The 26,376-nt window shown below is 34.2% G+C and overlaps 5 protein-coding genes across 5 annotated transcripts; all 5 read left to right on the top strand.

Moving 5' to 3' along the window:
* The first annotated feature begins 125 nt into the window (after nt 1-125).
* LOC106298215 (sugar transport protein 14) lies at nt 126-3,229 on the top strand. The gene is made up of 4 exons (XM_013734293.1): nt 126-555; nt 1,280-1,602; nt 1,840-2,469; nt 2,663-3,229. The coding sequence occupies exons 1-4, from the start codon at nt 414-416 to the stop codon at nt 3,092-3,094; spliced, it is 1,527 nt and encodes a 508-aa protein (XP_013589747.1). The 5' UTR covers nt 126-413; the 3' UTR covers nt 3,095-3,229.
* A 7,289-nt stretch (nt 3,230-10,518) lies between these two features.
* Nucleotides 10,519-11,508, top strand: LOC106299102 (ethylene-responsive transcription factor ERF037). Its single transcript, XM_013735241.1, has one exon. It carries the CDS (start codon nt 10,654-10,656, stop codon nt 11,377-11,379), a length of 726 nt encoding a protein of 241 aa, XP_013590695.1. The 5' UTR covers nt 10,519-10,653; the 3' UTR covers nt 11,380-11,508.
* A 3,702-nt stretch (nt 11,509-15,210) lies between these two features.
* Nucleotides 15,211-17,767, top strand: LOC106300062 (SNW/SKI-interacting protein). The gene is made up of 2 exons (XM_013736123.1): nt 15,211-15,358; nt 15,659-17,767. Exon 2 carries the CDS (start codon nt 15,691-15,693, stop codon nt 17,521-17,523), a length of 1,833 nt encoding a protein of 610 aa, XP_013591577.1. The 5' UTR covers nt 15,211-15,358; nt 15,659-15,690; the 3' UTR covers nt 17,524-17,767.
* LOC106300063 (pentatricopeptide repeat-containing protein At1g77170-like) lies at nt 17,712-19,365 on the top strand. Its single transcript, XM_013736124.1, has one exon. It carries the CDS (start codon nt 17,797-17,799, stop codon nt 19,210-19,212), a length of 1,416 nt encoding a protein of 471 aa, XP_013591578.1. The 5' UTR covers nt 17,712-17,796; the 3' UTR covers nt 19,213-19,365.
* Nucleotides 19,366-21,542: 2,177 nt separating this feature from the next.
* LOC106299393 lies at nt 21,543-23,067 on the top strand. Its single transcript, XM_013735488.1, has 4 exons — nt 21,543-21,631; nt 21,755-21,907; nt 21,991-22,192; nt 22,351-23,067. Exons 2-4 carry the CDS (start codon nt 21,791-21,793, stop codon nt 22,806-22,808), a joined length of 777 nt encoding a protein of 258 aa, XP_013590942.1. The 5' UTR covers nt 21,543-21,631; nt 21,755-21,790; the 3' UTR covers nt 22,809-23,067.
* Nucleotides 23,068-26,376: the final 3,309 nt, after the last annotated feature.

Genomic DNA, 26,376 nt, shown 5'->3' with positions numbered 1-26,376 from the left:
CTAAGCACCAGTGCACACCTAACAAAAAATGCGGAAAAACTTGCATGAATTGCTCACATGCAACTTTCGTACGTTTAGGGTCTTTATTTATCTCGTTAATAAAAACACAATTAGTGACACATGTTTTGTGTATTTTAATATTTTTGATCGGGTATTCTATATGAAGTACATCATGCATCTATAATAAGTAGTTTACGAAGGAAATATTAAATAGTACCAACCACCATGGACTAAATAACAAAGATGAAGTCAAGAGGCCTTTCCTTATAAGAAGGGATAAGGAGAGCGAACTAGTCAAAGTATATCTCCTATTATAATCTTTTATCTCCAAGAGCTTTGATTATACTCACTACTAGTAGTTCGATCAAAGCTACAAAGACATTTGCTCCTATCGAATTACAACGTGTACAACTATGGCTGGTGGAGTTCTTGCCGACGAAGGTGCCTTAAAGAGAGCTCATCTCTATGAGCATCGTATCACTGCTTACTTCATATTTGCTTGCATCGTTGGATCCTTAGGAGGGTCTCTCTTCGGCTATGATCTCGGAGTCTCTGGTAATTATCTATGCTTTCTCCATCTAGCTATTTCTTGTATAAATTCCACTTGCTTAAGAACCAAATCTACTTTCTTGTAACTCAAAATAACGTCAGCAACATACGGTTTTCTGTGTTAATTTCTCTATTTCTTACCCTCAGCTTTCTTGATCTGCTTTTGTCCGAAAAACTCAGTCCTCTTTCCGACAAAGTTCAGCAACTCGCTGATATTTTTATGAATAGAACCGTGTAATTAGCTTTTCATATGAATTCCAAAAATATTATACCGGTTAAATGGAAAATGATTTATTTTCTTCCACACATTCTTGTGGGGTAGATGGAAAAATTGTGAATGACATTGAAAACCATTAATGATATAAGAAAGTATGGAATGAAATGAATATATGGAATGTGATAAATTAAATAAAAAGTATGGAATTAAATGTATATATTGAATGGGATAAATCAAATTAAAAGTATGGAATTAAATGAATGTATGGAATGGGATAAATCAAATATAATTGAAAAAAATTACATTCATTTATCCCTCAAAATACCATTATCCCATTATTTTTCATCCGATTAATTTTAATTCATTTGATTCCGTACATTACTAAAAAAGATTACCAGTTACAGCCTCGTTCATTGTATATTGCCTAGCTCAAAATATGTAGTTTCTTGTGATCCAAGTATCTTATGCAAGCTTCATTGCTCGGTTTTGTTTCTTATTCATCGTTAACCGCAGGTGGTGTTACATCAATGGACGATTTCTTGATAGAGTTCTTCCCAGGAATCTATAAAAGAAAGCAAAACCATATGCACGAAACAGATTACTGCAAATACGACAACCAAATCCTCACACTCTTCACCTCTTCCCTCTACTTCGCCGGTTTGATCTCAACTTTTGGAGCCTCTCATGTTACAAGAATCTATGGCAGAAGAGGAAGCATCCTCGTTGGCTCCGTCAGCTTCTTCCTCGGAGGAGTTGCCAATGCTGCCGCCAAGAACATCCTCATGTTGATCCTTGGTCGAATCTTCCTTGGAATAGGCATTGGATTCGGAAACCAGGCAAATCTCTAAATTCTAAACAACTAAACCGGTTCATGCACTTTTACCTTTAACAAAAGTTGAATCTGAAATTTAGGGGTTGATTAAAAAATTTAAGTTAATCTTCATAATTTTTTTTGACAATTTAGGAGCGACCTACTTATATAATATAAAAATTAAGACGAATATTTCATCCGGCTGACTAGAACCCGACCATACTTTTAGCATTCTATTTAATTTATGTGTTTGCGTTTATAGGCGGTTCCATTATACCTCTCGGAGATGGCTCCAGCAAAGATCCGAGGAACCGTGAACCAGCTTTTCCAGCTAACAACTTGCATAGGCATCTTAGTGGCTAATCTGATAAACTACAAAACAGACCAAATCCATCCTTGGGGATGGAGGCTCTCTCTTGGCCTCGCCGTGGTACCAGCTACACTCATGTTCATCGGAGGACTCTTCTTACCGGAGACACCAAACAGTCTCGTCGAACAAGGGAAGCTCGAGGAAGCTAAAGCAGTACTGATCAAAGTACGTGGCACAAACAACATCGAAGCTGAGTTTCAAGATCTTGTTGAAGCTAGTGAAGCTGCGAGAGCCGTGAAGAATCCGTTTAGGAACCTTTTTGCTCGGAGGAACAGACCGCAGCTAGTGATTGGAGCTATTGGTCTTCCTGCGTTTCAGCAGCTAACGGGAATGAACTCTATTTTGTTCTATGCTCCGGTTATGTTCCAGAGTTTAGGGTTTGGTGGTTCTGCGTCGCTTATCTCGTCCACAATGACAAACGCTGCGTTAGTTATTGCCGCGATCATGTCTATGTACTCGGCTGATAAATTTGGAAGAAGGTTCCTTCTTCTTGAAGCTAGCGTCGAGATGTTTTGTTATATGGTGAGTGCTTCTATCTTGTGATGCAAGTAACTTCCATAAAAACCCTAAACTGCTTATATTTTTTTTGCTATGAGCTAGGTCTTCTAACTTGTGATGACTTAGGGCTTCTAACTTGTGATGAGTTAGGGCTCCTACCTTGATATACAAGTAACTTCCCAAAAAGCACTAAAACCCTAAAATGCTCTTTTTGTAGGTCGTAGTAGGAGTAACACTAGCCTTGAAGTTTGGGGAAGGCAAAGAGCTACCGAAGTCGCTAGGTCTGGTCCTTGTGATCCTTATTTGTCTGTTTGTGTTGGCGTACGGTCGGTCATGGGGACCAATGGGATGGTTAGTTCCGAGTGAGATATTCCCACTAGAGACACGATCAGCTGGTCAGAGTGTTGTCGTGTGTGTAAACCTTTTCTTCACGGCGCTTATCGCGCAGTGTTTCCTCGTGTCGCTATGTCATCTCAAGTACGGAATATTCCTTTTGTTCGCCGGACTTGTGTTCGGGATGGGAAGTTTCGTTTACTTTCTGTTGCCGGAGACGAAGCAGGTTCCTATTGAAGAGGTTTATCTTCTGTGGAGACAGCATTGGCTTTGGAAGAGATATGTGGAAGATCATGATGAAAAGACCGATCAGTAGACGATTAACATAAAGTTTAGGAGTTCAAAACTTCAAAACGTGTTTTTTTTTCTTGAATAACTTATCTAAAGTGTTTTAAGCGAAAAAAGAAGATATATATTTTATAAATATTTAAGAAAAGAAGAACATTTGTAAGATCACTTTTTCTTGATTGCGTGATAATGTGAAATTTTCATGTCATTATGTCATAAAACCTATGTGTTTATCAGTCTATATAATCTTCAAGATTTTTTAAGTTGTATGATCTGTTAGTTTAGGTTATACATATTTAGTTTTCAAGCACAATCATATTTATTAATAATATACAATATTACTAGCTTAAGACCCGCGCAATTGCGCAAGTTGAATGTTATATATAAAAATATTTTTTTATATATTATTATTTATTTGTATTCATTTACGTATTATGTATGTTATTAAATTAGATTAAGCAATAAATCAAAACAATATATCTTGTTTATTTACAATATTTTTTTGGAAAATAAATCAAAACAATCATTTTATTTATTTTATATGGTATATAACTAAATTTTTTTTTTGATGAAATGCAAAATTTATTGATCACTGTAAAAGAATATATAGTATATAACTAAATTTTAATGACATGAACATAGATATATAGTATATTATAATTAAATATTTGTTATTGATAATTCATATTCATATGATAAACATAAAGTTTATAATGTGTGATTTTTTAATGCAAATTTTAAAATTAAAATATTAAGGTTAAAATATTTTTTTCAATACAAATTTAGAAATTATCATATTTAAGTATTTTTCTATGTTACATAGTTTAATTTTAAACTATATTTAATAAATAATATGAATGTCTAGTAAATGAGTCTTCATATTCATACGATTTATGATCATTTGTATCTTGTTATTATCAAAAAAGTTAAAAAATTGATCACAAAATTTTAATGTGAGACATTTAACGTTTTTAGTAATTTATAGTCGTTTTAAAAAATTAAAATATAACATATAAAAAATTTTAATTTTTTTTATTATATGGTTAATGTGATTGTTTAATATATTTTAATAATGTAATATTAAATAAAAAAGAGCTAAGATACAGAAATTGTTATCAAATATATATTATTCATAATCATTAATTGTCATATATACGTTAATCATATTAGACAATTTCGTAGCTTTTATTTTAAAAAGTGCGAGAATATTTTTTTGTACACTATTTATCAATTTAATAGTTAGTTTAATAAAAAGTATAATATAAGTTAAGATGAACCAACTTAGTTTTTTTTAAATTCTAAATTTCATCTTCACGATGGTATGCAGCTACAAAACATTGTTGTTAGTTTGACTCAATTAATATATAAAGGATTATAATCAGTGCAAACATCTACGGCATAAAAATTCGTTAGTACAATGGTTTTGGAAAGACAATTGTTTATATCTTAGTACCTTCGTTTGTGCCAAAAAATAATAATAGTACCATTCCATTCGTTATGGTTATGAGTTTTTGGCGGAGACGGACATGTTATATTCCAAGAAGTTATGTGAGAATGATATGTGCCAACAGAATATGAATAGATCGATGTAACATTGATGATTTGATGTTGATACACTTGTAAAGTCTTCATGATTTGACCAGTGAGTTTCAGTTTGCGGTCCGGTATCAATTATTCACATGCTAATTTTGCATTTTATGTTTATAAAAAACACATCCACACCTAAAGTTAACAACTCTTCAACTAACACAATAAAATAGCTTTCGGGATACATTTGACAAAACGAGATTCTATTAAATCATTTATTTGTGAGGTCGATGAAAAATAAATGAAGCTCGCAGATAAATAATTTACTCAACTATTCAGTAGGTGAAAGTACTAAATATAATCAATTAGTGTGCAAACACGAATGTAGACCATATTTAGGGGGATGTATTCAACCGAGAGTTTCAGGTGATTTGTATTTAAATGACAAATTCATTGTTATTGAAACATGAATTTTAAAAACTCATTTAAAATCCACTGTTATTGAATTTGACATTTCTTAAAGTACTCTGAAATCCACTGTTATTGAAAATATTTTAAGTTGTGGAGTTTTAAAGTTTTCAGGTGATTTTAGGGTGTTTGGGTAGGATTTCTTAGTTAAAAAAATTAAAACTCAAATCCCATAATTTTAGGTGATATTCTAGAGTAGTTTAACAAAAATCACTTAAATCTCTGCAACTTATTGAAATCATTTAAATACACCCCCCTTAGTGTAGACGTTTGGCCTGGTAGTGGTTTACTGGTTAGGTGCGTGCCGATTTATAATTATGACCATGACAAGCGAAAAAGGACGGGGAGTATGTACTGAATTGTTGAGATTGTGTGGTCAAATTTGTGAAAGTTGGAAAATTTAGGGGTTCAATTGGGCCCCATTTATTTAAAGCCCACAGTTAACTAACCTCTTATGCTTGTAGGCCCAAACTGGTCCCAGCCCATTGATTGTTCATCTACCAACTAATTGTTGAATAAGTTCAAACAGAACAGACGTGATTTTCTTTTATTCCCTAGTTATTCATATATGATGGATGACACCATGCAAACAAAAATTACCACCATAGACGCTATAATCCTGATTATTATCTGATATTTATAATATAAATATCGTCATTGATTTGTCTTGAGTCACCAATGTAACTTTTATAGTAAAATTTCCCTGAATCAATATTTAAACTAATTTCATAATATATTGCTACTAGTTTTTTATTTATTTATTTACACGTGGTGCCATAAGCCTGAGCTCAGCCATCGTAAATATCCGCGGGACTCCCGACCACGACGCCTTTTATGGATTAGGTTATGTTGCTATTATCTAGCTAGATCAATCTAGGTCAATGTTTTCCGGTAAACCAAAATCTATTAATTGTGATTAATAAGATGTATAGTATTGTACATCATTGATAAGCTGATATAATTAAATGCTGACCACGACGCCTTTTATGGATTAGGTTATGTTGCTATTATCTCCTTCCGTTTCATATTGTAAGTAGTTTTAGGGAAATGTTTTTGTTTCAAAATTTAAGTAGTTTTCATAGTTCTAAATAACTTTTACATTTATTGAATACAGTGTGACCAATCAATTTAAATAGACTTATTTTTTATTGGTTAAATTATATCTAACCTATTTATTATAAAATACTTTTTAAAAACATAATAATTTTCTTAACCTTCGTGTTTTTAGCCAAAACTACTTATATTTTTGACGATAATATCTATGTAGGTGTTAACGAATTTGACTAATAACATGTCACATATGAAACAACATATAATGTGTCAAGTGCCGTGCGAAGAGATATAGGGGCCTGAGGCGAAATTATATTTTTTTTGTTTATATAATTTTATGCGTATTATATTTAAAATGAAATAATTCAAAATAACTTATTTTTCCACATGGAATAAAAATTAGAAAATAAAAAATGATAAAATTAGAATGTAAAATTTTTGATTAATTTATTTTGGTTCTTTAATAATTTTCACCAAATTATCATAGTATATAAAATGTGTATAAAATGTGATGTAAATTATTAAATTGGTAACATAAAAATGAAGGTTAAAATTTTGTGTTAAAATGATGATACTTTTAAGAATATTAAATCTCTAAAACTTAGTTACTTTTAAATGTTTTTACATTTACTTATATTCAGAAAAATGATACAAAATATATAAAACCGGATAATAATAGATAAAACCTTAAAAGTCAACAAAAGTTGCTTCAATTTTTATTTCTGTGATTTTCTAAGCAAATCATCTTAATTTGCATGGGTTAGAATTTAGAAGTTGATGATTTTAAAAAATAATTAAAGTTTCTAGGATTTTAACTAAAATAGATTCTAACAAAAAAAGTTTCAAACAAAAAGTGAATCTGAAATCTGGTAAAAATCTAACTAATATCTACTAGGTACAAAAAATTAGAGATTAGGGCTCCAAAAATTTTACAGGGCCCTAGGCGAATGCCTTTTTTACTTCAAGGTAAGCACGGTTCTGAATGTGTCTATACTATAAATTGATACCAGAAGTGTGTCTATAGTGTATTGAAAAAAACATTCGTCTTAGGCTCCCGAATAATATTATTTTCTTTAGGATCCCAAAATTTTAAAATAATTTCTAGTCTAGTTGCTAAACTTATTTCTAAAAAAAAAAAACAGTTTCCACGAGAATCGGTTAATTCATTTTCTGATTCCATATATTTTTTCTTATATGATATAATATAACATATTTACGTAATAAACTTATTCTTAGAAGAGTTAAATTTGTATTTTTGGCAAAGATGATATATTGTATTAGAAAATTATTTTCATTATAGTTGTATATAAATTTATTTTTAAAATTTGCCATTGGCTCCTAAAACTCTTTGCACGCTGATTGAGACATTAATGAGCTGAACTATAATTCCATGCAACTTATGCAAACAAAAAAATGGAAAATGAAACAGATCAATAGAGCAAGAGGAAAACGGGCAGGTCGATTAATAGCATGGAGTAACATACTATATGATAGTGATAGCGATAGTGATACACACACACGACACACCTGTATGTATTTTTTCGTCTAAAAATATCACAACAATTTAGTGCGAGGAATGGATGCTGATAGATTTTCAGAATGAGAAAAAAATGATAATGAATTCATTACGTAATTGATGGTAGCATGGAAACCCTAGTGTAACGCACGTGGCACGCCATGTTATTAATATCTAATTTCAAGGCAACTTATATCTATTTTCAACTATGTACTAAACACATAAGAAAACTACATCTTTATCTTCAAGAAACCATTTTGTGTATAGTATACTTTCTCAAAAAAATTGTATAGTTTTTATTTGACGAATTAAAAAAATTATATAGTTATATACTGGGTTAAATTAACTAGCTATAAACTTTTACAACAGCCGAAAATACTAATTTATCATGTTTATAATTGTCCGAGCAGATTCTAAAGGGGTGGTATTGAATTCAGGAATTTGAAAAAATTCACAACTAATAACTTTTGCAGTATTTTAAATGATTTTATGAGATTTTAATGCAATTGTCTAATTCTTATGTTTACCTTTTGCCATAGAATTTAAATGAATGTAAATAAATTTGATGGAATTCAAATTGTAATACTAACGCTATGAATGGTAACGGAAAAATACACAACTAGTAGTTAACTCTTGAAATTTTTTTTACCAAAATAAGACACTTGCGGAAATTTTACTTTTTGTAGATAGATTTTTTTTACTAAAGGAATCTTTTTGGGTGAATTAGCCCTGAGTATTCGGGTTGAGTGGAACTGATGACATTTTATCTTATATCAAAGAGCTGAAACTTGTTTTTTTCTCGGATATTCGGGTATCGTTGGTTCCGGTTCCGATTCGGTTATTCAGATATAGAAATATAGAAACCATTCGGGTGTTTGAGGCGGTCCGATTTTGGTTTCGGGTAATTCGGTTTGGTTATAGTTCAGTTTTTCGGTTCCGGTTTTGGAAGAGGAGAGACGTGGAATTGGGCTGGTGTAGGTGATATGTCTTCTAAAGACATAGTGGGTTACCATGGGGTCAAGTTGGTTCTAAAAATAACAAATCCCTTCGTAAAATCAAGGAATTGATCATTTGCATTTTACATTACATTTTCCATTAAATTCCTTTCAAATAACATTTCTATTAAATTTACCAAATATTGAATAACACTAAAATTTAAATAAATTAGTAAAATACACAATTGAATAACACAAGAATTCGAAAGATTTGATAAAATACACAATTGAATAACACAAGAATTTGCTGGAAACCATAATTCTTTCGAATTCTATCAAATTTCTTAATTCAATACCCCCACCTAAGTACAGTTGGGGACTTATTGGTTTGCATAAATTTAGAAATTAATATAATATAAATGTATATTCATTCGATTTTATTTTGTTGGTATAATATTAATTAAATTATATTTTCACTTAGTCAGTCAGCCTTCCTTTCGCATTTGTTCATCATCATCAATTCAATATATGTAGCGTAAGGATTAAATAAAACTTTCAACAGAATCCATGTAAGTTAGTTTTTGAATATCAGTGTTCATACTGCAATATAGAAGCGAACACTACCTAGAAATACTACTTCTGAATATTAAAATATACTACTTTACACCGGCCTTTTTATTAACGTGGCCATTATAAAATATAAACATACACAGAGAGATAGACGCATAAATAGCTGTCTAGAAAATACAATATGACATAGTAACATATTGTATTTACCATTCGTAAGAAAACGACATGTTTGTAACATTAATATCACAATTATAATGGCTACGATCTAGCAATAGCATTGATGTCAAAATACATAACAATGATACTCTCGTCAGGTACTCAAACGTCACGATCAAAACGACTACCTAAAAAAGAAGTTGAAGTAAACAAACAGTGAAGTGTATTTAAATGATGATGATATGTGTGGTAAATAAGCATCTTTTTTTTTGTGCACATCTTTTTTTAAGCATTAAATATCGAATTCTATAAAAGAATGCTAAATAATAAAAGTAGGGAGACTTTAAAATAAAGGCATGTGAGAAGGGTGTTGACAGTTGTCAGAAATGCCATGCTGAGATGGGGCAAAGAGCTTTCACTCCTTGTGGGTCTCTTTAATTATCTCTTTTCCTCTTCCCTTCCTTCTAATTTTGTTTCTAACCTAACAGTAAATCATACTCTATGATCTGTCTATTTGCATTTTTATCAAGTCTAAACCTAAAAACCCGAGTTTCTAGACTAGGAAATTCATATAACTATACCATATAATAGATTATCTACCTATTTGTTCTTCAACAAAGTAGGTCATAGAAAGGTGCAAGCAACAAAGCATCAATGACGATGAAAGCGTTAGTTCTCGATAGAATACCAGGTCGGGTTTAGTTGGGGCACTTGATTTCCACCGAAAAACATTAATTTCTATGATATACCATAGTACTGTATCATTTTTTTTCCTTTTCACAACAAGACAAAATATAAGTATGTATATTATCTAGTTCTATCTCTCCATTTTGATATTAGCATACAGTGTTTCAAATATAAGCATTTATTTAAATCGGAAAATAATCTACCTAATATAGTATGTATATCGCGTAAAATTGCTAAATCCCTATAGTAATATATTTCACAGTTTACAAGTATATTGTGTTTTTGTTTTATCAACATCCTGCTGGTCTTATTTTTATTCTAACAAATCTCCATTTTCTATAGCAAAATGGAATTTTAGTCCATATTCAAACAATCAAGTTCATCCATGGACCATGCATAGGTTATCACGAAAAGATAAATAAACATTTACTAGCCCTAGTGTAAAAATACCAACATTAAATAAAAGAAAATTAAATGGGTCATTTTCAAGTATATATATTGACGTAAATGTGAACATACCTGTCATCACAAGTATGCGATCCACTGTCCTTTCCTAACTTCAACATTTTCACTTCAATACTTTCTCAACTCTCTCTTTCTCTCAAGCCTTTATATAAACCCTACCTAATACGTACGTACTCTCCTCACACCCACTGAGTCATCAAAACCTACGTGTCAATGACCGAGTCATCCATTTCCTCCGTCAAACAACCTTCTCCGGTGGAAGAGGAGACTCATCCCCACCGAGAAGATGAAGAGAGCCATCGAACAAATAACAAGAAACGGTCTAGACCCGATCCGGGTTATAGAGGAGTACGGATGCGAACGTGGGGCAAATGGGTCTCCGAGATCCGTGAGCCGCGCAAGAAGAGCCGAATCTGGCTCGGCACCTTCTCCACGGCGGAGATGGCGGCGCGTGCACACGATGCAGCTGCTTTAACCATCAAAGGAGCCTCCGCTGTCCTAAACTTCCCGGAGCTCGCCACTTTCCTTCCCCGTCCAGCTTCCTCCTCTCCACGCGACGTTCAAGCTGCAGCCGCCGTAGCCGCCGCCATGGACTTCTCCTCCTCCTCCTCTGCCGTCGTGATCTCTGATCCCACCACCGTTGTCCCCGAGTTGCAGTTATCTTCTTCAAGTAGCTACTCGTCGTTTACATCGTCTTTAACGTTGTCACCGTCGAGCGAAGAAGCAGCATCATCAACGGCGGAAGAACTGAGCGAGATAGTCGAGTTACCGAGTCTAGACAATGAGCCGTGGAGCGAGTTCGTGTACGTTGACCCGGCGTATCCACCTAGTTCGCCTTGGTATTTTAATAACTGTTATAGCTTTTATTACCACAGCGACGAAACTGGCACTTCGATGGGTGAACCTTTTGACTCTTCCAGCTTTTGTCTTTTTCCTTAGTTTAATTTCACTTGTTTGTTTTCCATTGTAGACCATTTTCTTTGAGGTTTATTTAATTATTGGTTTCACAACAGTGTTTAATATACTCGATTAAACCTGATTTGATCAAATAGTATGTTTCATAGTGCTTTTTGTACTGTGATCGGATCTTCTAGAACAGAAGCTAAAACAAGTCACGCAATATCTAACAGGCCAATATGATTGTAGGATAACTATTTTCTGCTTTTTTTTGTGTAGGTTTAGCAACATCATAAATGCTTGTAGGGTGAATATTTCGAGCATTGAACTATTTATATGAAGGTATATTATAGGCTGGTGTATACCTTTTTAGTTTGAATGTTTAATCTGTATAATTAATTAAATCATGTGTTCTCAGATAGATTGTTAGCTGGCATATATGGAATCTTTCCAACTTGGTACTTAATTATTGGTTTATTATCATCCTCTGAACCTAATTCACAAAATTTCCCTTGTTAGATCGAGCTAACTACTTAAAATGAATTATTAATGTGTAATAAAAATTACAAAGCAAAGCTTACACATTTGCATTTAAAACTCTACGTTGATAAAACATGCGTCTTGTGCATGATGAATTAATTTATTTTTATATATTATCGATAATTTTTATTATATATTTGATCATTTTTTTTATACATATATAATGCTTTTTTTGTTGTTATTATATGGACCGGATCAATTTTTATTAAAAATTATAGAACTAAACTATAATTAATATATCATGGGTTGATCGGATTGGACATTAAACAAATTATGACACAAATTTTTTTTTTTCACCAAACACATTCTTGAAAAAAGTAAACATTACTGTTTCCACAATTGAATTATTTTGACATTTATCTTCCATATGGTTTTGAAAGGTTTGAGATCAACCATCAAATTGATATATGTCATTTAAATGTTTTTAGTCGTATTCTTAATGAAAACTTATATTTTGTAATTTAAAGTTGTTTTAAAAAATTCAAAATATAACATATAAGAAAAAATATAACATATACGGTTTCCTCATTTTTGTAATTTAAAGTCGCTTTAAAAAAATTAAAATATAACATATAAAATTTCCTCATTTTTATAATTTAAAGTCATTTTAAAAAGATCAAATTATAACATATAAAAAAAATCTATTTTTTTATTATATGGTTAATGTGATTGTTTAATTTTTTTCAATAATATAAAATTAAAAAAAAAATGAAGAAGAATGCAAAAATTGTTATCAAATATTTATTATTCATAATTATTAATTGACATATATAAGTTAATCATAATAGGTAATTTCATACCTTTTATTTATGGAAATAATATACGCTTCTTATATGTTGGGTTAATATAATGTTTCCTAGTAATTGAATTTGGACAAACATTTTTCCAATTGATCGTAAGCTGCCACGTAAGTTAAATTGTCATCCTAATTAAGTGACATCTAAGCAAAATTTTTTTTTAATTAGTACAAACTTAATGTTACAATTTTTTAAATGATCTTCAATTAGTATATAGGGGTTTATACTCTGCTGCTATAATGGACTAAAATATCAAAAATTGATATACAAGAGAAGTAAGAACTTATTGTTCTTACTAATTGTTCTGCCAAAACCAAATTGCAGGTAAATTAAGCATACTTATGATTTAATCTTTATTTGACTTTATGACATTAGTTAATGACTTGACCCTTGAATTAACACGTGCATGCACTAACTCATATGCAAATCCGACGACGTTGATTTAACAAGAACTCTTTATTTGTTTCTATTTTTCTTAGACGAAATTTTATTTTATGTTTAAACAATTCAATTTTTTTTCGTACGCAAATTAACAAGTATTGCTTGAGTCTCTCCTCGACGAAAACATCAATCAACACCCGCCACATGAGGTGATTAAGCTAACCATTTAAAACTATTATCGTACATTAACTTAAACTAAAATCAATTGTTCTTTCAAAAAAAAAAACTAAAATTAATTGTTACGTTAATTAATAATGCATTTAACTATTCCGTAGGAAAAGGCCATTGCCATCGGGATCCGCGGTCAACGGAGGTTCCACACACGAGCACAGTGTTTATTTTTATTTTTGCTCAAATATAGATGATTCGTTTTGATAGTTTAATGGGGACCCATTTTATATACTAGTAGTATACATTTTATAATAATGCAGGATTTTTTGTCAGATGTATGTAAATTAAAATTATTATGCTTAATGATCGGAAATAGAACTTCCAAAAAAAGTGTTGCGAATCCTACAGGAGAAGGGTCATGCCTTTGGTTTTCAAGAACCAAATCGTCCCCTAAACTATCAAAGTTAATCGTTTTCCGAGAACATCTTGTGAACTCGAACTCATGCAGAACTTGTTAATTAAATTTATAATTTGTCGCATGGGAGAGATCTGCAAGGAGAGCCAGCTCCTAGACCATCAGACAAGATCTGGAAATGGTTATTCTCTCTATATATAGAGTCATTATTAAAATTTTGATAAAAATTATATATCTTAAGAAAACACATTAAAATTGTCAAACTTGATTGGAACTTAATAGATTATACTATCCAAAAAACAAGAGTTGAAAATTTATTTAAAAATCTTTTTCAAAAATGTTAATAGTTGATTTCGACTAAATAATTTTAAAATTAGTATGTCGAGTTGAAGACTTTCATAGTAATAAATTTGAAGTCTAACGTGTTGATATAAAAATTCCATCTATTTCTGGAGGTGGTAAGTCGTGGCCAGGGCATGTCTATTCTCCTAGTTTATAAAGATCGGTGGCTGATGCTAATTTGTTAGTATATCATTGATTTTTAGAGGTTATAACTTATAAGTCGTCTGTAGTATCGGGGCTGAGGCTAATATGTATATAATTGATTTCTAGAGGTTATAACTTATAAGTCGCCGGTAGGGTTGCAACATCATTTTCCTATAGATCGCTGTCTGGACATTTTCCTATAAGTCGTCTGTAGGGTTGCATGATCGAATTATGATGGGTATCTTTTGTTCTTGAGTAGAACATTTATTTTCTTTATGAAATGGATTTATCCAAAACCGATTATGAGATTTATGGATTTGAAACAATTACTTAACATATACTCCCTACGTTTCAGATTACTTGTCGTTTTAGAGTTCGACACACAGATTAAGAAAACATTTAATTTTGTATATTTACTAGAGAAAAACATCATTACCAATACATCTAACCACATTTCAACCAATTAAAAAATAAATTAAAATATAAAATCAATAAATTTTGCATTGAAATTATAAAACGACATTTATTTTGAAACAAAAATTTTACTCTACAACGATAAGTAATCTGAAACGGAGGAAGTAGTATATTTTAATTTTTTTTGGAAACAATGATATATACACATTAACCATTGATATTTTATAGACCATAAATGAAATTAAGTGTGCAATCCACTTTTTCCGAGTATTGTTTTCATTGATCATTACCAGATATTATATGGTTTTTAAACATGAACAGAACATGCAATCCTAGCTAGAAGATTATCCAATCTGTTTGTAAGGTACTGGCTTTCCTAGCTAGAAGATTCACACATTTATTACCTGATTAGAGAGAAGCGAGAACTAGTAGAAATAGGAAGGGTTCGGTTCATGAGCCATAGAGATATTCAAAAGCCCAAAACTGGTAGTAATATTAAACTTTTATCAGCGTATCCACAACAAGGCCCAGTAATTAAGGCGTCAACTTGCTAAGCACTTGGGCTCAGCCCACGAATCTACCAAGCAACGCTATTAATAGTTTCGTAAACCGACTTAAACCGGAAAAAGGATCGCTAAATAACCGACTCACAACTCTCCGCTATAAAACAATGTTTTCATCTTAACCAAACCCTAAAGGCTTCATCGAGCCTAATCATCCTTCTTCCTCAGAGACGAAGCTTCACCTCCGTTCGTCGTTCTACGCCGCGTCTATTCCCTCTCAAATCCGCTCATCCCGTCGATTAATTTCCTACGAGGTTAGCTTCTTCCATCATCTTCTCCTCTCGCTTTCGTTTCCTGCTGTTTTTAAAGCTTTCTATCGATCTCATAGCTCACCAATCGTTAACTCGTTCTTTAGTATAGAATCCCGCTCAGATTCGTTAGGATTTAATCGGAACCAGTTGAGATCTAATTGTAGTTCATCGTTAGAACCCCTAATTTATAGAGATCTAATTCGATTTCATCGTCAGAAACCCTAATTTCGATGGATCTGTGTAATCACCACCGTTGATTCTGGTAAGTTCTGATTAGTATCGTTCCTGTTTCTTGTTTTGCAGGTTTTGAGCATTCGTCGAGCTACTTACTTACCATGGCGTCTCTTAAGGACCGTCTACCTCCGGCCAAATCAACAGCCACCACGTTCTACGACCACTCAAACGATCCATGGTTCAAGAACCGTTTCACCGAGTCCGAGTCCGAGAAAACCGCCGCCGTGGTTTTCAAAGCAGTGCCTGTTTACCTGAAGCGTCAAGGCTTCCGTCCCAGGAACCCTGAGGATTTTGGAGACGGTGGCGCCTTCCCTGAGATACACGTTGCTCAGTATCCCCTCGGGATGGGGAAGAATAAGTCTAACAAGCCTGGGGCCAAGACTCTTCCTGTTACTGTGGATGCTGAGGGGAATGTGGTGTTTGATGCTATTGTGAGGCAGAACGAGAACTCGAAGAAGATTGTTTACTCTCAGCATAAGGATATTATCCCCAAGGTGCTGAAGAACGAGGGGGGAGAGGATGGTGTTGTGGATGAGGAGGAGGAGTTGCAGAAGCAGATTCAGGAGACTACGGAAGAGACTAAAGCTGCTATGGAGAAGATTGTGAATGTGAGGCTGAGTGCTGCGCAGCCTACTAATGTCCCGAGGCAGTCAGGAGACTCGAACTTTATTAAGTATAAGCCGTCTCAGCAGTCTTCGGCTTTTAATTCGGGTGCTAAAGAGAGGATTATTAGGATGGTGGAGATGCCTGTGGATCCTCTTGATCCGCCGAAGTTTAAGCACAAGAGAGTCCCCAAGGCTTCTGGCTCTCCTCCTGTTCCTGTCATGCATTCGCCGCCCAGGCCTGTTACAGTCAAGGACCAGCAAGACTGGAAGATCCCTCCTTGTATCTCAAACTGGAAGAATCCGAAGGGTTACACTATCCCACTTGATAAACGTCTCGCTGCTGATGGGAGAGGTTTGCAAGACGTTCAGATCAATGATAACTTTGCCAAGCTATCTGAGGCTCTCTATGTGGCTGAGCAGAAAGCTAGGGAGGCTGTTTCGATGCGGTCAAAGGTGCAAAAGGAGATGATGATGAAGGAGAAGGAGAGAAAAGAGCAGGAGTTGAGGGCTCTTGCTCAGAAAGCTCGTGCTGAGAGAACTGGTGCTCCTGCGAGCATGCCTGTCTCTGTAGACAGGGCTAGGAGTGAGAGTGTTGACCCGAGAGGTGATTATGACTATGACCTCGACCGTGAGAGGGAAAGGGAAAGAGAGAGGGAAGGTCCAAAGGAGAGTAGAGAGGAGAGGGATCGGATGCGGAGGGAGGAGATCCGAAGAGAGCGTCGCCATGAAAGAGAAAGGGAGAGAAGGTTGGAAGCTAAAGATGCTGCCATGGGGAAGAAGAGCAAGATCACGAGAGACAGAGACCGTGATATCAGTGAGAAAGTGGCTCTTGGAATGGCCTCTACAGGAGGCAAAGGCGGCGAAGTTATGTACGATCAACGTCTCTTCAACCAAGAGAAGGGAATGGATTCAGGTTTCGCAACAGACGACCAGTACAACGTATACGACAAAGGCTTGTTCACAGCACAACCCACTCTCTCAACGCTCTACAAGCCTAAGAAGGATACGGATGAAGAAATGTACGGAAACGCAGACGAGCAGCTCGATAAGCTCAAGAACACCGAGAGGTTCAAACCAGACAGAGCTTTCACCGGTGCTTCCGAGAGGTCGGGCAAGAGAGAACGACCTGTGGAGTTTGAGAAGGAAGAACAAGATCCTTTCGGTCTGGACCGTTTCGTGTCTGATGTGAACAAAGGCAAGAAGAAGCCTTTGGACAAAATCGGATCTGGTGGAACTATGAGAGCAAGCGGCGGTGGCGGCAGCTCTTCACGCGATGACTATGGTGGTTCTGGTCGAACCAAGATCAATTTCGAACGTGGTGATCGTTAAAAAGTCTCAGCACAAATTGATCTTTCGATTCCAACACATGGTTCAGTTCTTATTTGGATATTCTGCTTTTGATTCAGTGTTTATGTTTTAGTAGTAAGAAGGCTCCTGAACTTGTCAAATACAGTCTTTCAAAGCTTCCTATATTTGGATCTTTAAGAAGAGTTTGAGCCTTTTCTATAACATCTTTAATGTAATAAAACTTTGTACTTTTATGTTTGGTTTTTATATAATGTTTGTTTGCATTTCTGATCAGGAGAAAAACCAAAGACACAGATGGTCTTCTTCTCCAGTCTTGTCTGCAGGCCTAATGGTACCACCACTAAGGCAACACATTACTTCACCGTCTTTCACCTTCGGAATCATTATACTACTCCGGCCATAGATGAACCTTTTGTCCCTATCTCATCTCTCTCCCCTCAAGACCGTAACAAGTTCTTAGCTAAGCTCCTATCAAACAGCAACAGCCTCGCTGGCGTCCGCCGCATCCATGGCGACATCTTCCGATCTCGCATCCTCGATCAAGACCCGATCCCTTTCCTACGCAACAACATCATGCGAGCCTACCTCCGCCACGACTCCCCTCTCGACGCAATCCAACTCTACATCGACATGGTGAGATCAGACGTTAAACCGGACCGGTACACTCTCCCGATCGTAACCAAATCCGCCGTCCAGATCCACGATCTCCCGTTGGGAAAGCAGTTTCACTCCGTCGCGGCGAAGCTAGGGTTCGCGCGCGACGAGTTCTGCGAGAGCGGGTTCATCACTTTATACTGTAAAGCGGGGAAAGTTAGGGACGCACGCAAGATGTTCGACGAAAATCCCAAGAGAAAGTTAGGGTCTTGGAACGCGATTATCGGAGGGCTGAACCAAGCGGCGCGCGCCAAGGAGGCTGTGGAGATGTTTATCGAGATGAAAAGGAACGGGTTTGAGCCTGACGATTTCAATATGGTGAGTGTGACTTCGGCTTGCGGTGGCTTGGGTGACTTGGGGTTGGCTTTTCAGCTGCATAGATGCGTTCTTGAGGCTAAGCCTGAAGAGAAGTCTGATGTTATGATGATGAATTCGCTTGTTGATATGTATGGGAAGTGCGGGCGTATGGATTTAGCGAGTCAAGTGTTTGATGAAATGCCTGAGAGAAACGTAGTCTCGTGGACGTCTATGATCATGAGCTACGCAGCTCACGGGAGGACGGTGGAGGCGTTGGAAGGGTTTGGGAATATGAGAGAGGCTGGCGTGAGACCAAACAGTATCACGTTCCTTGGTGTTCTGAGTGCGTGCGTCCATGGAGGTCATGTGGAAGAAGGGAAAGGCTATTTCGAAACGATGAAGTCGGAGTTCGGTTTAGAACCGGGTTTGTCTCACTACGGATGCGTAGTTGATCTGCTGAGCCGGGACGGGCGGCTCGAGGAGGCTAAGATGGTGGTGGAAGGGATGCCGATGAAGGCTAGCGTGGTGGTTTGGGGGTGTTTGATGGGTGGGTGTGAGAAGTTTGGGGATGTTGAGATGGCTGAGTGGGTGGCTAAACACATGGTTGAGCTTGAGCCGTGGAACGATGGAGTGTATGTGGTTTTGGCTAATGTGTATGCATCGAGAGAGATGTGGAAAGATGTTGAGAGGGTTAGGAAGTTGATGAAGGAGAATAAGCTTGTCAAGGTTCCTGCTTATAGCTCCACGACGACGCTCTAATAATTAATCACATGCTTAACTAATAAGTGTCTCTCTTTTTCAAACCTTCTCTCTTTTTCAAACCTGACCTACTTTTGTTTTTGTCATTAGGCTTTACATCTTTGACTCCACTTACACTTAGTGGGATAGTTTGCAAGTACCACAACATCATTATCATCATCGTAATTAACCAAATCGTGGCTTACTAAACATCCAATTTTCATTAGACAATTGTTGTGTCAATTCGCAAAAAGAAATAAAAAAAATACACATTTGTCTAAAGCTTTTGTACCACTTATATCAATACATCTCCCTGTAAAAAAACAAAATGAAAATTCAACAAACTATTGTGGTTAAAGCACACGCAGCCTGTTTCAGATTCTCTCAGGGTGATCAAGCTTGAGAGAAAGAGATTCTGTAAAATATCTTCATTAGTGTTAGACGAGAAAGAAGAGTTAGCTTAAATAAAATTGTAAATCAAGTCAATTACTAAACCATCTAAATCAACTGTCAGGCGTAGGCTGTGCAGCTACTTTTACGATTTATATTTGAAAATATTTCTTTTTATTAGTTGATTTAGAAAGACGCAAAAGAAAGAGAGAAGGAAGAGGAGGAGAAAAAGGCGCCGAAGGCAGTTGGGAAATGTTGGGAGCCGCCACGAGCAGGATGGATAAAGTGCAACATTAGAGTGCATTTTGATAAGAAGGTATCAAAAAGTGGAGGAACTTGGATGGTGAGAAATGAAAAGGGAAAAATTCTCATGCATAGTGGACGAGTGTTCATTAATGTCAAGTCTCTGGATGAAGCAAAATACAAAGCTCAGTTGTGGTCTTTGGAGAGCTTAAGCTTTCATCATCTCAACAGAGTCATTATTGCATTGGATGATGATACGCTCACAAAGGTGATCCTCAGACCCAAAGTGTGGCCTAATTTAAAAGGTAATACGTTGAGCTGGAGAACATATTGAGAAAAGTGGAATGGTGGAGAGTAGTAAAAGAAGAAAGATCAACAAACAGAAAGGTTTTCCTCATAGTTCAAAGTGCGGAGAAAGGTGGTTATCTGCAATCCTATGTTGCGGCTGGTGGCCTCTTGTAGCTACGAGAATTGTTTGAGAATGAGGAAGCTTCGTCTTCTACTTAATTGATCATTGTCATGTGATCGATGATTAGTTTTTTGAATCTTATGTTATGTCTATGTACCAACTATTTTATAGTGGAGAAGGGTAGCTTTGATCGGGTAGTTGGTGTGATAAGTTTTTTGGATGGGAGTTCCTCTCTGTGGCTGATCTTCTATATCTGAATGTTGCTCTTGATGTTCTTATCGATTATTAATCTAACAGATGACAAAAAAAAAAAAAAAAACTCAAATGATATAGTGTGTAAACTTTTTATATATATCTCATATGAAAATATTAAAAATTCCCGGGGACTATATATCATCCAAATCAAAACTGTTGGCTTATATACCAGCTACCGTCACTCGGAATTTCAAAACTATATGTAAAATAATCTTAATATATTCAGTTTTGACTAAACCCATATTTTATATATCCAATCCTTTTGGTACTATTAGATAATTCAATCTTCATGACAACATTTTATCATTTTGATTAGTATGTACACACACACACACATGCATGTGTCGTCGTCGTGTAAGCCAAATCTATAAAAAGTTATAATATGGATTAGCTATCATAGGTTTGAATGGGCAACATAAGACAATCTTGCTTCCAAATATGTTACAACAAGGTTGATCAATAGTAAACCTACATTAATCAAATTATGATATTGTATATGTCTACTTTGATAATTGAATAGACTCGCGAGGCAGGTCGCTTAATCAGCAGATCGGTCCGAATCAAACATATTTTTTTTTACTCAAATAATATGGATACCTTTTAGTTTTGATCAACAGTTCCTAAGTTAATATATTTTTCTATTTTCATAACTACTTTATACACATCATAATACTTTAAAATATTAATGAAACTTATAATTGTTTTCTATAAACAATCTTTTTCGTTGAATTAACCTAAGCTTTTCATACCAAAAAAACTAAGCTATTTGATTTCTCAATGAAAATCAAGACTTAAATAAGTTATCTTCAGACTGAATTTTTATTTAAAATATCCACTCCTAATACAGTATATCGAATATATGACAAGTGGAAAATGACAGGAAACGACTTTTTCAACCATCACGTATGACATGAAACGACTTTTGCTACCGTCACGTATGACATCAAAATTAATGTATTTCTGAGAAAAGAGAAAAAAATTGTTCAAAGAAGTGAAACCATATAGATCAAGGTCTCACCGCTCACGTTCAGAGATAAAATAAAGCATTAACAACAAACTTTTTTAAAAAGGGAACGAATAATCAGACAATTCATATAATATTGCAAAACAAGAAATGGATAAGGCTGTCACAAGACATCAACGGTATCTACAACCTCTATAAATAATTTTGCTCCTGCTCTTTTTTCTCTCTGAACATTTTCATCTCTTGGTTACTTCACAAATAACCAAAAAAAACACTCATTTTCTCTCTGTTGTTGAGAAAAGAAGAAGAACCATAAGAGAAAGGTGAGAATATTCAAGATGGGGAGCTTAGGAGAAGAAGATTTGGAGAAGCTTGTGATCGATTACATTGAGTCTCCGATCATCGTCGCCTCCGATGATGTGGAGGAACCTTCAAAAGTTCTTATCACTCTTCAGGTCTACTATATTTATTCTCATCCTTCCTTCAATGCATTTTCTATCTCTCGTTTTTGTATAAAACTTAATAGATATATTTACAGGATATTTTTGGGACAAAAGGAGAAAAAGAGAAGGAGATTGAAGAGGAGATAAAGTCGTTTATTAGAAGAAGAAAATTATCATACAAAGGAAACGATGAGAAGAAAGATGTGATGAAAAGGATTGTCTCTAAGCTTAGATCTGACGGCTACGATGCTTTTATCTCTAGAACCTCGTGGGACTCTTCTTTTGATCCGCTTGAAGGTAATAAAAAAATATCACATTTTTTTATAAAAGAAAATTAAGAAAAGTATTAATCTGTTTAATCTTTGCAAAGTTGAAGAATTTTTCCTTTGATTTTTGAAAGTTAGAGAAAGTCAAAATTTTAATTTTTTTGTTGTTTTTTGGAAATGTCACAACAGGATGTAGAGTGTTTCGTTGCACAAGAAAGTACGAGTTCATTGACGTCATGGTGGCTAGTGATCGCGACGGTGATGATGTAAACAAGCTGAGACGTGTGATCATTGATCTTGATTTCAAATCTCAGTTCGAGCTGGTGAAACAGACAAGATGTTACAAAGACGTGACTGAGATACTTCCGACAATATTTGTTGCGTCAGAAGTGAGACTCAAAAGAGTTGTTTCGTTGGTTTGTAATGAGATGAAAAAATCGATGAAGGAAGAAGGAATGTCTAGACCACCGTGGAGGAGTAAGAGATACATGCAAGCCAAGTGGCTCTCTGAGAATCGTCTAAGAGTGTCTGGTTCTAAGAAAGGGTCTTGGTCTTTGTTTGATGATGGTCAAGGAGGTGAAGATGTTGGGACAACGAGTCGTGGTGGCATTGGTTTGAAAACTAAGTGTTGTTTTCCTATTTTCTGAGAGGATTGCGCCAAGTTTTTTTTTTGTTTATCAATTTCTATAAAATTAAAAAAGAGTTGAGGTCGGATTTTGAGCATTAGATGTGTTTTTTTTTGCGGGTAAAACATTAGTTGTATTTCTGTTTGTTGCGGGTAAAACATTAGTTGTATTTCTGTTTGTTGCTTCATATGATTGTTCCTTTCTTTCGGGGATGTTCAACAAAATTAAGGAAGTGAAGTGGGGCTTGTTGTATCAGGTTTTTTCTGATGCTGTATTGCATTTCTACTTGTATCAATAGCCTATATAAAGAAAAGTATAATATGTTTTGTCTTCATTTTAAATGTCCATTTTAGTATCTAATGTTAGCTTTTATATGGTTCAAAATATTTGATTATGTGGGATAATACTGATTAGAGGACTCGACTACCTTTTCTTGATTTTCTTTGAAAGATTTGAATGATTAGCATCTATGTGTTTCTCTAGTCTAAGATTCTATTATAGTGTTAATAAAAAGCTTTTATATATATTCTGCCCTAAAATTTGAATGACATGAGATGAGAAATAAAACGACAACATAATGGAGTATTAGATGTGTTTTTTTTTTATAATTAGCATCTATGTGTTTCTTGTTTTTGCTAATTATAATTTTTGTCATAATATATAACATAATTAACGTTAAGAACACACGATTTTTTCACCATTACAAAAGGAAGAGGTTTATCTTTTATAGAAATGCCATGTTTGGTTTTAAAATTATTGTCATAAATATTCGAACGCGTCTTCATTAGTTTAAATTGCGTGGAGACTTTTTTAAGCAATAATGTAAAACATTCAGATAAATCGTGTGATTAATGCTATTAATGGTCACCATCAACACTAGCGTCTTCTATAAGTCGGAATTGGTCACTGTTTTTATGGTTTAATTTAAGACTCTGTTATGTAATATTATTTCATCATTAAAGGTTTATAAACGAAAATACGATTTTAATGAAACAATGGGTAAATAAAGAAATGATATACCATAGTAAAACTGAGTTGGATCACATCAAAATATTTGGTTAGAAAAAATAAAAGAGAAATAAATATTCGCTTTGACAAATGTCTGGCTGAACTTTATGTTCAGACAATTAAATCAATAATTGATGTAAATGCTCAACCCTCTAGACTCCACCACAGGCTTTCATGAAGTTGGGATGAATTTTTTTTATTTTGCTTGAATATGTTATATGCACTACGTCAATTATTAAAGAATGTAGCCAATTGGTAGCTTTCCAATATATATCTAAATCAGAGTCATATCCTAATTAATAAGAATGATGAGGCGAATCAAACCGATATCAATGATAACCGATATCAATGATATAAAAACGAAACTTAGATTAATTAATAACCATCCATCACTCTCAACTCTATATTCGTATGTAATCTTCTTTTGTCTTATCTATTTCTTCACGCTTTAGTCTTTCGAGTTAATCCCCGAGATATTGAAAGAAACTTCGACTAAACTCACATTTACCAAAATCATAAGTAAGATAAGTAATTAACAAAGAGAGAATGCATTGTATGCTACTACAAAATTAAATTCATCATTTAAATGAATAGTAACTAAAGAGAGGAGGCACTTACGATGAAAAGATAGGGAAGCAACAGAGAGGATCTAGTTATATAAATGAATAGAAAATTCGATTTGAAACGGATAGTCAGAGACTGCTTATCAGCCAAGCAAGAGAGAGAGAGAGAGAGAAGTATGATGAAGAAATAGTCTCGAGCTCCTCAATTCTTTGACTGTTTTTATTACTGATATGACATTTTTAATAGAATATTACCACCAGACGAATATTTCTCGAAGATAGAATCGTGTTATTGACTTTAATAAAAATTCAAAAACTTAACCCATCACATTCGCTTATACCAAAATACATAATCTGATGTAATAGTGAAAATTGGTTAGAAATTACTAGGAAATTAGATATAGAAGTCAAAGCATAAATCACAAAATGTCTAACGAAGAATTTCCCAAATAGTGTCGTAATAATATAATTTTTAATAGTTAATAATACCCAAAATTTGGATGTAAGAATACAGTTAGAGAAATTGTGGAATGTTATATAAATATATAGATAAAGAAGGGGTTTAATGTGAAATAGTGCCATGTGTGAAGAAGGTTGGGAAGTACGGGAAAACTATGGAGGTTTGGTTTGGTAGTAGATAATGGAGTTTTATAATTATCTTTGAAATTGTTTTGAGGGAATGTAGCAGGAAAAGTTGCAGTCTTCTGTAAAACAGTTTTTTTGTTTGAATAAATTTATATTTTTTTCAAAAAGAAAAAAATAGTGCCATGTGTGGCAAGAAATCAGAATGCTTCCAGAAATGAGACAGAGAGTTGTGTCAGTTTCACTTACATCATTTGGCAGGTTGAGAAATCCAACGAGCAGTGCAGCAGCAGCCGAGCTACAAAGATCTTTTCTTTACTCGATTAGCTCTATTTTTATGTTTTTCTCTTTTCTTATTCTATACCAAAATCGGGCATTTTTACCTTTTTACGTCAGAATTTATTCAGTAAAACATATTTTATTCATGGAGAGTAACATATTCTAAAACTCCACCAAAAACAAATATTTTCAGGAAAGTACGTAACATTTTCTTATATGAAGGGTGTGACTGGCATTAGCTGGAGTAAAAGTGTGAGGAAAAAAAGATGAAAAAAAGAGAAAAATAAAATGAAATCGAGAGTAAAATTTTTTTTCTCACTTAATCTAAATTTTTTTTCTCACTTGATCTAGAGAAATGCATTGCCCTTCTTTTACTCTTCTTTTTTCCTTCCTTAACGTAAATAGGCTGAATAAACAATTATCCTGTTTGGACAAAAACTTCATAACTTCGCTGAATATTTTGTTACTTCAATTTATTAACGTCCATTGTGTCATCCAATCATACACGAAATGTGATTGGTAATATTTGGAGTAAAATGAAAAAAATACAAAAAGTAGAAATGAGAGTAGATGAAAAAGTGGGAAAGAAAGAACAGTTATTTTAGCTAAACATAGGATGCGCTTGTATGGTCAAGATAGGGTATGACTGGTTAATTATAGAGTAACTGAGCCATAAGTCAAATAGAGTAATTAGGAAAAAGTAGTGGAGTAATAAAGTTAAGAAAAAAGAAAAGTCTAGTGTAGTTTGTTTTTCACTTCCAAAACAGTGAGAAAATAAAGTGAAGTATATATCTCTATTAAAACAGTATCAAGCGTAAGAGAGATAAGAGTTATTTTCATCTGATTGACAAAAATAAGTGCAACTGAGCGAAAAATTAAGAGAGAATTGAAAAAAAACATTTTTAATTTTTAATAAAATACCCTTAAAAGAGACATTTTTAATTACGGAAAAATTGTAATTTCCGTAATTGAATAAAATACTTCAACATCTTCTATGATTCATTGTCTGGCTAAACATCTTATAACCAATAAAGAGAAGAAGAAACAGAAGAAAAGAAGCAGAGACGAAAATAGAGAGAACATAGACGATGAACACTTAACCCTGTGAAGAATAACAAGAAATCACCATTGAAGAGAAAGGGGATCAGCGGAGAAAA

The sequence above is a fragment of the Brassica oleracea genome, chromosome C6 (assembly GCF_000695525.1).
Source record: "Brassica oleracea var. oleracea cultivar TO1000 chromosome C6, BOL, whole genome shotgun sequence".
NCBI lineage: Eukaryota > Viridiplantae > Streptophyta > Magnoliopsida > Brassicales > Brassicaceae > Brassica > Brassica oleracea.
Note: the sequence above shows the minus strand (reverse complement) of the source record. Positions and strands in the feature narration are given on the sequence as shown.

Excerpts from the sequence above, each read along its gene's own strand:
- LOC106300063 (XM_013736124.1), top strand. The coding sequence starts at position 17,797 with ATGGTCTTCTTCTCCAGTCTTGTCTGCAGGCCTAATGGTACCACCACT.
- LOC106298215 (XM_013734293.1), top strand. The coding sequence starts at position 414 with ATGGCTGGTGGAGTTCTTGCCGACGAAGGTGCCTTAAAGAGAGCTCAT. Across the intron at positions 556-1,279 it reads CTATGATCTCGGAGTCTCTG|GTGGTGTTACATCAATGGAC; the intron begins GTAATTATCTAT and ends CGTTAACCGCAG. Across the intron at positions 1,603-1,839 it reads GCATTGGATTCGGAAACCAG|GCGGTTCCATTATACCTCTC; the intron begins GCAAATCTCTAA and ends TTGCGTTTATAG.
- LOC106299102 (XM_013735241.1), top strand. The coding sequence starts at position 10,654 with ATGACCGAGTCATCCATTTCCTCCGTCAAACAACCTTCTCCGGTGGAA.
- LOC106299393 (XM_013735488.1), top strand. The coding sequence starts at position 21,791 with ATGGGGAGCTTAGGAGAAGAAGATTTGGAGAAGCTTGTGATCGATTAC. Across the intron at positions 21,908-21,990 it reads AAGTTCTTATCACTCTTCAG|GATATTTTTGGGACAAAAGG; the intron begins GTCTACTATATT and ends ATATATTTACAG. Across the intron at positions 22,193-22,350 it reads TTCTTTTGATCCGCTTGAAG|GATGTAGAGTGTTTCGTTGC; the intron begins GTAATAAAAAAA and ends ATGTCACAACAG.
- LOC106300062 (XM_013736123.1), top strand. The coding sequence starts at position 15,691 with ATGGCGTCTCTTAAGGACCGTCTACCTCCGGCCAAATCAACAGCCACC.